At 43.5% G+C, this 15,083-nt stretch overlaps 1 protein-coding gene across 1 annotated transcript in view; it reads left to right on the top strand.

Annotated features, from left to right (window-relative positions):
* Nucleotides 1–1,220: 1,220 nt before the first annotated feature.
* Nucleotides 1,221–15,083, top strand: part of BPIFB2 (BPI fold containing family B member 2) — a 163,388-nt gene continuing 149,525 nt past the window's right edge. Inside the window, exons 1-4 of the mRNA XM_069243679.1 lie at nucleotides 1,221–1,323; nucleotides 1,440–1,569; nucleotides 1,895–2,066; nucleotides 5,178–5,282. Coding sequence (XP_069099780.1) covers nucleotides 1,452–1,569; nucleotides 1,895–2,066; nucleotides 5,178–5,282 — 395 coding nt within the window. The 5' untranslated portion in view covers nucleotides 1,221–1,323; nucleotides 1,440–1,451. The remainder of the gene's footprint in view (nucleotides 1,324–1,439; nucleotides 1,570–1,894; nucleotides 2,067–5,177; nucleotides 5,283–15,083) is intronic.

Below are 15,083 nucleotides of genomic sequence, written 5' to 3' on the forward strand. Positions count from 1 at the left end.
TCTCATCACAGTGTGGACTGGGGTCAGCAGGTCTCATTGATCCCATAGTACTCCGTGATGGAGGTAGGGACTGCTGTCTCTTCTCATTGGCTGACCTAAGGTCACTAATGGCTGACCTAAGGTCACCAATGGAAGAAAGCAGCAGGTCCACCCCTCCTGGGCCCTCTGAGGCAAAGCTGCAGCAGGTGAGAGTGATTTATTTCTAAATGTTTGTGTGTGTGTGTGTGTATGCATGAATATTTGTGAGTGTTGTGAATGGATATGTGTTTGTGTGTGCATGTGAAAGCATGGGTGTGAGTTTATATGTATGTGTGCATGTATCCCTTCCGCCCCCCTCGTTGCTAAAATTACTGGCCTCCACTGGCTCGAATATTACTATTTATGTGCACTGGTGCTTGTATATTTGGTTGTGCAGCCTGAGTAGCCATTCTGAAACCTCAGCATTTTCCCAGTGTGCTGCTGGCTTGTGGGCTGCTTTCATTGCTGGGCAGGGGCATAAAGAAACTTGAGGGGATCCCTCTGCAAAGTGCCTGGGAGCGGGGGGCTAACACCTGGCCTCAGTCAGGTCGTGCTGTCTGAGCACAGTGTTCTGTGCTGAGGGAGGGGGACCTTGATCACCCTCCCCCGCAACGCCGGGCCTGCAGGGGCCTTTGTTACACCACTGGAGCTGAGTAGGATACTATGATGAAACCAGGATACACCATTGGTCCCTTTCTAGTTGCAGCCTACTGCAGTGTTTGTCTGATTTGAACATTTTCTGGCTTCATTTCGAATATATGTGTGTTGGTTTGCGTAAATTTGTGTCTATAGACATGCATTATGTGTGCATTTATGTGTGAATGTGTGTTCATATTTTCCATGCTTCTTTGCGCACGGACCAGCAAGCAAATATTCCTCAATTTGAGAAATACTTTTAAAACCGTATCTTTTATATGGTTTCAAAACAGCGGTCCCCAGATTTGTAGCCATGCCTGCCCATGCCACATCGCATACAACGGCATAGGGCGTGTACCGGTTTCACTAGTCGCTGTGCACAAGACTGAGTGGAATTTGACATTAAGTTGCTCGAGAAAGAGCATTGACACCCAGAATGTTACTTTGTCAGGTGCCATTATTTACAAATCCAAAACTAAAACCACAGTTGAATTGGACACCGCCCCGAGGATTATCTCTTCACCCTTTATCGACTCGGTTTACGGTTCTCATTTGAGGTCAGCCCCGATGAGGAATATATAAAGTGCCTACCTCTGTGATCCGCAGCAGGTAGCGTCAAGGAGCAAGAAAGTGCAGAGCTAACCGTACTACTAACTCCAAGCGACACAGGTATTTACATATGGAAGAACTCTCCAAAGGAGCAATGTGCTACAGCTAAAACTGAACACAGCTAACAGAAGATGTGATTAGAACATCTCTAGACTAAAGAGATCTTTTCATTGCAGGGTACTTCCGCAATGATGGCAAAGGAGTGGTGCCTGGCCTTTTTCGTGGCCCTCTTCTTTGCCACGGAAGCCAGAGCCCCGTGTACGTGCGGGAGCGTGCTGCGCATCAAAAAGCAGGCAATGGAATACGGTAAGTGGAAAGCTCACAGATAGTAGGAGCAAACGGTACTCTGTTGTTGAATTTTGAAAAGGGCGAGCCAAGACTAAAGTGTGTGCGATGAGGGCTATAATGGGGTCATCCTTTTAGGGTATTGATTAAATGAATCAGAGCCTAGAGAGTATTAAGTCTGAAGTCTCAGATAGCTTGTCACCACCACCAAGACGCTAGCCACTAAAAGACGAAATGATCACTTGAAAGGAGAGGTCGATAAAACCTTCGTAGAGAAATACTTAGTTCTTCTTGCCTCTGCCTTACAGCAGACCACAGATTCTCTGATCTGCCTTTTTTGTAACAGCCGCCCAGACCCAGAGGCGCCCCCTTCAAGAGGCGTTACAGATGCTGCACATCCCAGACTTCACACGAGAAACTCAAGGCGGAGGAGGGTTTCTCTCAGGGTCATGGAACCCTCTTGGCGGAATCATCCGGGGCCTGGAGACTGTTGGCGGAACTGTCCTGAAAATCTTAGGGTAAGTAAATAATTTGGCTGAAGGACAAGAGGGAGCATGTTTTAAAGTAAATGCTGTTTGTAGCCTGAATCACTGCCTATTAATGCCAGAGTCGCGCTATTTCGTCAGTCTTCTCTAATCAAATGGACAGACACACCATTTGGGACTATGAGAAGGAGAAAGAGAGAAAGAGTGGGAGGGAAAGAAAAAGAAAGATATGGATCTAAATCGCGAGGTAGAAAAAGAGAGAAAGCAAGGGAGAGAAGGAGAGAAAAAGAGAGCGCGAGAGTGAGATAGAAATAAAGAGAAAAAGCAGAAGAGACAAAGAAAGCACAGAAGAAGAACAAAGAGAGAAAAGTAAAAAGTAAGAGAGAGATAGAGAAAGAGATAAACTGAAAAGAGAGTAAGAGGGTGAGAGAGAAAAAGAGTGAGACAAGAAGAAAAAGAGGGAAAGGGTGAGAGAAAGAGAGACAGGGAGAGGCGAGAGAAACGTAGAGTTGGGGAATAACTGATAACTGTGAAAATAAGAACTGGAAATGTTATAAAATGATGTCGAGAGACGTATAGAAGCGAAACAAGTGAAAGCTTGTGTTCACATGCGAGAAGAGTTGGAGTGATACAAACAGAAAAGTGAGATAAACAGGCTTAAAATCAGAAACAAGATAAATAGAAAGCGAATTGTAAGCAAAAGTTAGGGACCCAAAGGAAGGATGCGACGAGGGGAAAGCATATACGTAAGGAAAGAAACAAAACATGTTTTAAAATGAATAAAAGGAGGAAATACAATGTTGCCAAAGTCACAGTTGGACTGGAAACATTAGGGTAAGAATACAAGATGGCATGCTATCGAAAAGACAAGCAAAGGGATGGTGTGTCTTTATGAACAATGATTTATTACATGTATGAAATATAATAGCAAACTTCGAATTGCGCCACGTCCTAATTTGCAAACTAAACATGCATTGGTATGGTGAGTGAAAGACTCTCTAAATAGTGACTTAAATTTCTATTTACACAATGGTCATAAAGTGTGGTAAAGAAATCGGAGGAAAGTACGTACCTATTGTGATCATTTTCAGAGTAAGCATGGTACATCAAATTCTGGACCGTAAAGCAAATATTTGAGTAGGAAGCTGTGGGAAGTATTTTTTTCTCGGAAACTTCCAAGGTATGCAGTTGTGTAGATTCATAATGCAAACTAACACTTGTGACAGTAAAACCATGCTCGGACATTGCTGAAAGTCAATTTGGGAATCGGCAAACTACATGAAATTATATAATCTGGAGCTAGGTGAAACGTAAATTTGCATAATAAGGAATTTGCATGTCACAGTTCAAAATCAAATTAAGGGGCCAGATTTAACAGAAAATGATGGTGCGTGTCGCTGCGCCAAATTTGGCAACATCGTGCACCATCATTTTCCAAAGCAGGGGTGAGCCGTATTTACTAGAATACGGCACACCCCGTGTTCCCCCCTGTGCCGGGGCTAAATTTGCTACCGTGCACCAGTACAGTAACCCTTACACCATAGCGCAATGATGGCTGCATTCAGGGGGAGATTGTTTTTGTGCAGCAAGCACATAGAAAGAGCAAAATACGAGTAGAAATGAAAGCATTTTTTCCTCATTGCGACATGCTAATGCCACCCATGAGGTAGCATTAGATTTTGGTGCTGCCTCAGGTTTACGAAAACTCGTTATTCTGAGTCATTGTAAAAATGCAATGGGTGTTGTTTTGGCACACCCAAAGCAACGCCCATTGCACGCCCCTTCCACGCAAAGTGCTGCATGTGAAGGGCCCATATTTACAAGGTGGCGTTAAGCTCAGAAAGTGGCTTAATGCCACCTTGTAAATACTGTGCAGGGCAATGTGCCCCAGCGCATCACGAAAAGTGACACTCCGGTGGCGTTAGGGGCTCTTAAATATGCCCCTAAGACTTTAATGTGCACGTACACAGAGGCAAATCCTTTGACTCACTAAAACTCAGTCCTCCTGAACCTACTGACACTCTTAGAAGAAAGGTTGGATGAGGGACCCTCAGTAGCTATGGGGCAAATTCCCCAAAGCATTCATGATTACGTAAAATAGTTCTACAGGAGTATTCTTTCAGGTACTCTTATATTCCTTTGTGAATCGGCCACTTGAATCTTCCAACTCCATGTTAGTATAAGTGCAAAGAGGGCACCATCTTTTTATTTGCATTACTTGTATATGAACATTCCCATTATTAGAGTTTTCAGGAACAATTCGCAAAGTCACATAAAAGTAAGTACAAGAGTACTGGAGGTGTATTACTTTATGCACTCCAAAATACTTTTGTGAATATGCCCCTATATTTAGCTCTATAAGGGTCCTAGTAATGCACATTAGATTTGTTTGGGGTGTTACTAATATTAACCCCAAGGAGATCTACTCAAAGGGAGGAGACCCTGAGGAGGAAGAGTGCTGAGCAGCACGGTTCCCCTGAAAGTATGAGGTGAGGAGGAGCATTGAAGACACAGACCCTTCAAAGTATAAAGCCTCCCAATGAAAAAACAATGGTTCTTTCTGGGTGGAAAAAGTTAAGACACTGGAGGAGCTCAAACAGTGCAAAGTTCACCACGGTGAGGGATCACAGTGTCACAGTCGAAATATCTACCTACAAAAATCGCATCTGCAACATTGAGCACACTATATTGTCAAGGAAACGACATGTGGATTTACAAATAGTAAATAGAGAATAGTAAATCAATATTACATACATATTCTTAGGAAAGGACATGTGGAGTTATGAAGATTGAATCAATAAATTACTTACCTATACTTACCTCGACGATATAGGGAAACCGATATTACGGATGCGATATAGTGGGCACACAAGTGGCCAGGAGTTAAAAGGGATGGAGTCCTTCAGTTTCTCATTCCTAGTTTTAACTGTGATAACATTGTGCATTTTTATCACACTGCTGTGCACTGTGGCCACATTGTTCCTGACTTGACAGAGAAAGTGACAGGTTATGCTTTTATCTTTACCGTCCTTTCCTACTTTTTCTGCCTTCAGTATGATTTACAGGGGTATGAACTACATGTCTTGCGTTTTTCTAAGCAGAAAGACAATAACACATCGAACTTCCCTTTTCTCATTAATTCAGGATTGACATTAAAAAGGTCCAGCTCCCCGAAATGAAAGTGACACTACAGCATGGCGTTGGGATTAAAGTGGACATAGAGACCGCTATCGACATCAAACTGAGAGCGTAAGTAAAGCGGACAGTGCACATTTAGTTACAATATGTTTGTTGTACAGAGGACTTTAACATGACTCTCTAAAATATTACTCCATAATGGCCCTCTTCACGTAGAGAAAAAGCGCACAAATAAAGTTTACTACTATTGGGCAACTCCTTCATTGGCAGTATATTACTATCTTTTAAGTGATTGACAAAGAAAGGATTCTTAGGGCTGGGATTACTTATGTTCCCATCATTAATTCACGTATAATTTGTACCAGCTAAACAATGCACCACAGTATAGAATTGTGGCCCATATTTATACTTTTTGACGCTAAACTGCGCTAACGCAGTTTAGCGTCAAAAAATTTAGCGCCGTCTAACGCCATTCTGAAGCGCCATGCGGGCGCCGTATTTATGGAATGGCGTTAGCCGGCGCAAGCAGACCGGCGCTGCCTGGTTTGCGTGGAAAAAAACCACGTAGACCAGGCAGCGCCGGCATTGGAAAAAATGACGTTAGGGCGTCTTAAAATGGGGCAAGTCAGGTTGAGGCAAAAAAATCGCCTCAACCCGATTTGCGCCATTTTGTTACGACGCCCAGACGCCATTTCATGACTCCTGTCTTAGTAAAGACAGGAGTCATGCCCCCTTGCCCAATGGCCATGCCCAGGGGACTTGTGTCCCCTGGGCATGGTCATTGGGCATAGTGGCATGTAGGGGGGCACAAATAAGGCCCCCCTGTGCCACCCAAAAAAAAGTAAAAAAATATAAAAAATAATACTTACCTGAACTTACCTGAATGTCCCTGGGGTGGGTCCCTCCATCCTTGGGTGTCCTCCTGGGGTGGGCAGGGGTGGCGGGGGGGGTCCCTGGGGGCAGGGGAGGGCACCTGTGGGCTCATTTTGAGCCCACAGGCCCCTTAACGCCTACCTTGACCCAGGCGTTAAATAGTGGCGCAAATGCGGGGTTTTTTGACCCGCCAACTCCCGGGCGTGATTTTTGCCCGGGAGTATAAATACGACGCATTTGTGTCGCCGTCATTTTTTTAGACGGGAACGCCTTCCTTGCATCTCATTAACGCAAGGAAGGCGTTCACGCAAAAAAATGACGCTATTTGCCAATACTTTGGCGCTAGACGCGTCTAACGCCAAAGTATAAATATGGCGTTAGTTTTGCGCCGAATTTGCGTCGAAAAAAACGACGCAAATTCGGCGCAAACGGAGTATAAATACGGGCCTGTATGTCTAATCTTCCTTCTGCACTGGCAGCATGTTCTCCTGAGGGGGAAATCCCTTTCCTTAGATCGCCAGAGAATATAGAAACGGATATACTCACTTTTCTCCACCCAGGACTGATATTTTCTCCTGCCTGCTAATAAGTGCTGCTTTGTAAAAAATTACATGTTTAAGAGTGGGTTCATTGTTTTTTGCAGTGTCACTCTCCATGGAAAACATAACCCACACTAGATTTGCAAATGTGGGAAATCTACAATACTGAGTAGCTTTCTGTTAGAGCTGGGGTTTGGTTGTCAGAGTATGCACCCTGTACAAGCAGAAACCACTTCTAGCCAGTTTAAGTTAGATACACACTTAGAGATAACCAGTGCTCACCCTCTAGTAGCTTGGCGGAGATCAGTCTGGCTTATTTAAAGAGGCAATGTGTAAAAGATTTGTGCAACACACACACACACGCACACACTAGCACATTGAAAACACCACAAAAAAGACTCCACACAGGTTTACACAAATAGACAATATTTATCTTAGTAAAACAAGACCAAAATGACAAAAATCCAAAATGACAAAAATTGTGCTTAGAACTTACTAGCGGTCAAAAAGTTATTAGACATCAGGGAAAACAAACATAAAATGTAGGGCTCAGGTCTGCCCACCATGGGTATGGCCATGTCCCCTGTCAAAAAATTGCAACCATCTCTTTGCCCCCGGGGGACGGATAGGGGTGGATACCCTTGATCCGCCTCCCCAGGATGGGCAAAAAGCCCACTTGACACCAGTAAAAACAAAAATTGTGAGGGTCGGGGCTGCCCACCAAGGGCATGGCCATGCTCCACCAAAAAACACTATGACATAAGTCTTTCTGCCCCTCTGGGGCTGATGCGGGTTATTACCCCAATTTGACCCTAGGGTGGCTGAATGCCCACTAGTTGTCAGGGAATTTGCAAAAAAAATTGCATAGGAATAGGGGCTGCCCACATGGGAATTTCCATGCCCCCCTCCAAAAAGTGTAACAGTCCTTGTGCCCCTCTGGGGTAGAGCATGGAGATGATTAACCCTGATATGTGCCTAGGAGGCAAAAAGCCCACTGGACACCTAGAAAAGCAAAGCAAAAACAAATGTAGGGAGAAGGGCTGCTTATCATGGGCATGTCAATGCCTCCCAAAAAACCGTAGCAAAACAAATGGATGATGGCTGGAGTGTTGAAACTTTTCACTCACTCACTCCCAGATCTGAGTTCAATTTATCATTCTTTGGCTCACCATGTCTTCCCAGTTTGGACCCTGCCATTTAAAACTGTGGCATCAGTCTTTCTGCTCCCTTAGGGGAGGAGGGTGGGCATGATTACCCCAATCTGCCCCTGAACAGAAAGCCCACTAGACACCAAGGAAACATTAAAGCAAAGATAATGTAGGGGTGAGGCTGCCCATCATGGGCATAATCATGCTCTCATCCCAAAAAAATTGACATAATTCTTTCTGCACTCCTACCCCGAGGAGATGTGGGTGATTATCCCCAATCTGTCTGCCTGGGGAGGGGGCAAAAGGTCTACTAGACACCTGGGAAATTTTGTAAAAAAATGTAAAAGGGTTGGGGTGCCTACCATGGTTTGGCTATGCAGCCCCCTTTGAATGGCACAGACTGTCTTTCTGCCTCCCTGGTGGGTAGATGGGGCAATTAGCTCCAATTCGTTGCCTAAAGGGCACGGAAATCCCACTAGACACCAGGGAGTACATTTATGCAGTATGTTATCCCAAATATATCCTCTGGGGAGGGACGAAAGTCCACCTGACACCAGGAATTTTGCCTTTAGAGCAAAAGAAAAGGGGTGTGGGTGTTGCACTCTGGCATTGACCACACCCCCACCAAAAAGGGATAAACTAGTGGTTTTGCCTCTCCAGAGGCAGAGAGGAGGTGTGCCCCAATTTGCCCATGGTGGCCTGAAAGACCACTGTAGGGCAGGGAACATATTTTTAATAAAATAATCAGGCCCACTCTTACCCCTAATGGCTCAACAAATTGTCTGCTCCCTTGCAGACTAGTAAATCCCAGCCAAATAGCAAGTGACAGGGCATTTGTTTCTTTTGGACATTGTTTTAACATATGGCCGGGAGACTGTGGCTAACTGCCAATATCCTCCCACTTTCAAAGGTGAATGGCTGCATTTTGTGGGCTTGGGTAGGCTGACACCTTGGAAAACCTATCAAACCCAGACACTTCTGAAAACTAGATATCTGTACTCCAGAGTGGTGTGCTTTATGTGGGTCCCACAAATCTGTCTTGCATACAATGGCGTTCAAATCTCAATCTTTAATTAAAACACACACATTTTCTAAAATTTTTGTGAAGAAAACTTCTAGCGGTCTACGGGAGCCACAAATTTCCTCCCACCATGGCTTCCCACATGTTCTCTAATAAGAACGGTACACCACTTGTGTGGGTGGGTTAAGAGACCATGGAACAAAATGCCCTAAAGAGCTATATTGATAAATAAGCAATATAGGTAGCTGCCGTTTTTAGGGGTCTGCTGAGGTAATAATCAGGCAAACAAACAAACCACAGACAATTTAGAAAGCTAGGCAACAAGGGGATTCCATGGTGGTGTACCATGAGTTTTTTTTACCCATAATGCCCTACAAAACTCAAAGCTTGTCTGAAAACAGGCACAATCTATACTTTTGGTGATGGACACTTCCTGAATCTGCATGAATACAGAAAACTCCCATCTCCCAGCATTTCCCTATATTTCTGGATACAGGTGGCAGCACAGGGTAATTAAAAAATGTAATTACCAATTGTATTTCCCTGTATTTGTGCCTTCCAAATGTAAGGCAGTGTATGAGAAAGAAGATGTTAGACCTGACAGCCTTAGGGTGGTCATCCCACCACTTTTTCCCTGCCTCTCTCCACTTTTATGACATTGTTATTGCTGGTTTTGGGACTCTACACACTTTACCGCTGCTAACCAGTGCTAAAATGCATATGTTCTCTCGCTACAAACATGGTAACATTGGTTCATACCCAATTGTAATAGTTGATTTACTTGTAAGTCCCTAGTAAAGTGCACTACATGTGCCCAGTATCTGTAAATTGAATGCTACTAGTGGGCCTCCAGCACTGGTTGTGCCATCCACATAAGTAGCCCATTGGCCATGTCTCAGGCCTGCCATTGCTTGGCCTGTGTGTGCAGTTTCACTGCCATTTCGACTTGGCATTTAAAAGTACTTGCCAAGCCCTAAACCTCCCTTTTTCTACATATAAACCTCCCCTAAGTAGGCTCTAGGTAACCCATAGGGCAGGGTGCTATGTAGTTAAAAGGCAGGACATGTACATGTGTGGTATGTATGTCCTGGTAGTGGAAAACTCCTAAATTGGTTTTCCACTACTGTGAGGCCTGCTCCTTTCATAGCATAGCATTAGGGTTTCCCTCATATTCTGTTTGAGTGGTAGATTCTGATCAGAAAGGGGTAACCTGGCCATATTTAGTATGGGCAGAATGGTAATAGAGAATCCTGCTGTTAGATCTGACAGCCTTGGGGTGGTAACCCCCAACTTTTTGCCTGCCTCGCTCCACTTGTTGACACTGTTTCTGATGGTTTTATAAATCTGTGCACTTTACCACTGGTAACCAGTGCTAAAGTGCATATGCTCTCTCCCTTAAAACATGGTGACATTGGCTTATACCCAATTGGCATATTTAATTTATGTGTAAGTCTCTAGTAAAGTGCACAGGATGTGCCCATGGCCTGTAAATTAAATGCTACTAGTGGGCCTGCAGCATTGATTGTGCCACCCACATAAGAAGCCCCTTAACCATGTCTCGGCCTGCCATTGCAAGATCTGGGTGTGCAGTTTCACTGCCACTTCGACTTGGCATTTGAAGTACTTGTCAAGGCTGAAACTCCCCCTTTTCTACATATAATTCACCCTTAAGGTAGGCACTGGATAACCCACATGGAAGGGTGCTATGTAGGTAAAAGGCAGTGCATATACCTGTGCTTTATATGTCCTGGTGGTGGAAAACTATTAAATGTGTTTTCCATTGCTGTGAGGCCTGCTCCTTTCATATGCTGGCATAAGGGCTACCCTTATATACTTTTTGAGTGGTAGGTTCTGATCAGAAAGGGGTAGATAGGTCATGTTCGTTATGGCCAGAATGGTTATACAAAATCCTGCAAAATGGTAATACCAATTCCTGGATTTTATATTACAGTTTTAGGAATGTCACTGTCAGATAGTGTAAGCATTTCTCTGCACTTAAAATCCTTCTGTGCCTTACAGCCTGTCTCTTATCCACGTCTGGGCTGGTTCACAGGTCCCTTGTGCATTTCACGCAGACAACCACAAACACAAGGTACTCAGTCACACCTGCACTCATCTGCATACTGAATGGGTCCTACTGGGCTAGAAGGATGGCGGGCCTGACACTTACATTTCAAAGGCTAGTGGCCTGCCCTCACACAATGGACTGCCAAAATCCTTACTAGGACCCTGGCAGACAGACCTGTACTGAAAGGGGACCTTGTGCACTTCCAAACCACTCTTTGAAGTCTCCTTCACATTAAAGGCAATTTTGGGTACATAAACTGGGTCCCTGACCCCACCAAATCCGACCCTACTGGACCTGAACCTGCAAGCTGTCAAGATGAACTGCCTGGTTGCCCAAAGGACTCATCTGGACTGCTTTGCTGAGAAGGACTACTGCCCTGCTACTGTTCTGCTGCCATGCTGCCCTCTGACTTAGCTGAGACGTGCTCTCCAAGGCTTGGATTGAGCTTGCCTCCTGTGTTCTGAAGTCTCAGGGCCAAAAGGACTTCATCTCTTGAGGAAACTCCTTGTGCGCTGAAGATTGACGCAACGCCTGTGACTTCATCCTGCACGCCCAGGATTTTCCCCGCATCATTCATGGGCGTCAAAAAGATCCCCGCATCTCAGTGAGGAACCAAGACTGCATGCCGGAAATCAATGCAAAACCCCTTGCAGCGTGGAAAGAAATGACGCATCGTCTGTGCGACGCTGGAAATTCTAACTCACACCCTATTTTTCCAAGCATCTCCTCCTCTGCTGTCTCCGTCTGTGTTATTTTTTACACAAGTCAGGTACTTTGTTCAGACAGGAGAAAACTGTTGATTTTCTAAGATTTAAGACTCTTTTTTATCTTGCAAAAGTGATATCTCAACTTGTGCTTATTGAATCTTTATCGTTTTGACCTTAATTTAACCAGATAAATATCACATATTTTTTTAGACCCGTGTGGTGTATTTTTGTTGTGTTTTCAGTGTTTTTCTGTATGATTTATTGCACAAATATTTTACACATTGCCTTCTAAGTGAAACATGACTGCTCAGTACCAAGCTACTAGTGGGTGGGCACAGGATAATTTAGATTGTGTGTGACTTATCCTGACTAGGATTGTGGTCCCCATTTTGACAAAGATGAATATCTCTGCCAACTAGAGTCCCCATTTCTAACAGAAGATATTTCCAAAAATACCCTCTAAATCTCATGCTAGTTTGTGTACCCACAAATTCAAAGTTGTACAAATAACAACTGCCCCTAAGCTCCATATTGTGCACCCATTTCCGATGCTACAATTTGCCCTGCAACACTAGTTGTGCCACCCACACAAGTAGCCCTTCAAACCTGTCACAGGCCTGCCATTGCAGGGCCTTTGTGTGCAGTTTACCACCACTTCAACTTGACATTTAAAACTACTTGCAAAGCCTTAAACCTCCCCTTTTATCGCACATAAGCCACCCCTAAGGGAGGCCTAGGTAACCCTAATGGCAGGATGCTGTGTAAATACATGGTAGGAAATGTACTTTTTAGTTTTACATACCTGGGTTGTGCATAACTCCCAAAGTTGGTTTTTACTACTGTGAGCCCTACTCCTCTGATAGACTACCATTGGAAATTCCTTAATACACTTTTAAGCTGTAATTCCTGATTAGAAAGGTATAGTTGAATAGTGTTTCATATCTTTAAAATGGAAATTATAAATCTTTAATGGCAAAGATGGTTTAAACATTACTATTTTAGAAAAGTCACTTTTAGGATTGGGCATTTCCCTGCTCTTAATGCAATGTTAGCCTTGTAGCCTGTCTCCAATGTTTGTCTGGGGTGGGTGACAACTCCACTTTGTGCATTCCCTTCAGACAGCTACAAACACGGGACGGGTAAATGTGTCTGAGGACTCATCAGTATTCATCTGCATTCTGATGGCTCTTCCTGGGCAGGAACGGCAGGAGGGGAAGACAAACCTAAATAGGCAGTGCCTGTTCCCACGCAAAGGGCTGAACACCACCTACTGATAGTCTGGAGCCAGGGCTAAGAAAGAAAGGATACTGTTGCACTTCAAAGACCCCACTAAATCAGACACTTCTGGACTCACAAGTGGACTCTGTCAGAAGAACCGCTGTACTGCTTAAAGAACTCACCTGCTGGAATGTTGGACCTGGAAGGCTTGATTTTCTCTTGTTTTGGCCTGTTGCCTGAAAGACTGTGATTTTGCTGAAGTAGCTCAGGACTCTGCTTTGTCCCTGAAGTGCGCTCCAAGGGCTTGTTGACTTGTTTCCTGTTTCTTGAGACTCAGGGATATCAAAGTCTCTTCCCCTCCTCCTGTGCTTGTTTAGCTGGAAGTGGACCCACATACCTTCATCACGGAACACAATACATCTTCTGTCTGCATGAAGCAGAAGCAGCACATCTATCCAGTTGCAAGTGTAGAACTGGCACATCACTCTCAGGGCCAACAGTTTGCCTTGAGAGCCCGATGCACTGGAACCATGCTTCACTGCCGCAGCAGTCTATGGAGATCGATGCATCCCTCGACTGTGGGGAGAAACCTGGCGCATCGCACTATGGAACCAACGCATTGAGGCTCCAGCGCTTGTCTTCAGATCCAATGCATCACCATCACTGCGTGGGACGGAATGACGCATTGCCATGCTGTGATGACCCAATAGATACATCTCACATGTATCTCATTGTTGTGACCAGGAAAGGCATTTGGTTCACCGGGGCCTGAATGTGTCCTATAGCCGGCCTTTGCTCCATCAAAGTCAGCCTAAACTTTGACTTTACCCCAGTCCAGCGCTACATAAAGTACCGAAAAGTGCTATTTGCTTCTAAGCGTCGGAACATTTTTATTTTTCACAATTTCATAACATTACTTTTACTTATTAGATTTTTATTGCTTTGGACTTGATTTATTTATTAAAATATTGTCTATTTTTCTAAAACTGTGTGAAGTCATTTTATGGTGTTCTCATTGCGTTACTGTGTGTGTGTGTGCTACACAAATGCTTTACACATTGCCTCCTTAGATTAGCCTGACTGCTCATGTCCAAACTACTGGAGGATAACCACAGGTTATCTCTAAGTGTGTATCCAGTTAACCCTGACTAGAGTAGTTCTTCCTGCTTGTACAAGGGGCATACTCTGGCAACCAGAAACACAATTTCTCACAACTTTACTAGTGACTTGCAAGTACATTAAACATGCCAGTTGTGGAAAAGCCATTGTTACAATATTTAGAGCACAGAGCACTTGCACTTTAGCCCTGGTTAGCAGTGGTAAAGTGCTCAGAATCCTAAATCCAGCAAATACAAATTAAGCAAAAAAGTGGAGGGAGAAGGCAAAAAGTCTGGGGATGAACCTGCCGAGAGGGCCAGGTCCAACAATTTAGTAAATTACAAAAATTAATTTAGTGGTCTCAAACCCATAGATTCACCAAATTTGATGGTTTGCAACCAATAAACCATTTTGTAGGTCAGGCCTTAAGATCCTTGTTTCCAACCTTTCTAAGGGTAAAAGGAAACATTTTCACATAACGATTACTGGAATAATAACCACTATATCCCACATTAGGAAGTACTGTAATAATATCCTTACAGTGGAATAAAGGATTACTTTATGAACTGTATGTCATTTGGAAAGAAATTCCATAGATACTTTCAGAAATTTGGAAATATGCTTGTACCCTCAACCTAACGTTTTTTCTAAAATTGCTCAGCACAATGAAGTACAGAAATCTCTTTGAATATACTTGACTTTGTCTAGGTAAAAAGTACGTCTTCATGCGTATTTACACTTTAATACTTGACTATTTATTATTGTGTATTCTCCCTACCTCAATATATTCTGTGGTAGTCATTTTGCCTTAGTATTTCTCATATGTTAAAGTTTGCCTCACATTTATGATATGAAGTCCTATTTGATTTTTAAAATAATTGAATCTTCAAAAGGGTTAATGTATTATTGGCCTACTTTAACCATTTAAAAACCAGTAAAGTTAGTTTTAAAAGATATAAAGTACCTTTAATGGGGTATATTTTTTGAAGGACAGTTTTCTAGGTAGTATGGATACGAGTTTATGTTTGTTCAGACTTTATCTCCAGATCCATAAAGTGACCAGGTAGTATGGTCAGATGAACAATAATTATCACATGGAGTGAGGTAACTGGCACAACTTCACATTATGAGGCAGTGTTTGCCTTCTATTAAATTGATTTGAACAATATTAGTTGTAGACCTATGCTTTGCTATGTTTTACAGAAAACGCATCTTTTGTTAAAACAAGATACCATGTATG

The sequence above is a fragment of the Pleurodeles waltl genome, chromosome 7 (genome assembly GCF_031143425.1).
Source record: "Pleurodeles waltl isolate 20211129_DDA chromosome 7, aPleWal1.hap1.20221129, whole genome shotgun sequence".
Lineage (NCBI taxonomy): Eukaryota > Metazoa > Chordata > Amphibia > Caudata > Salamandridae > Pleurodeles > Pleurodeles waltl.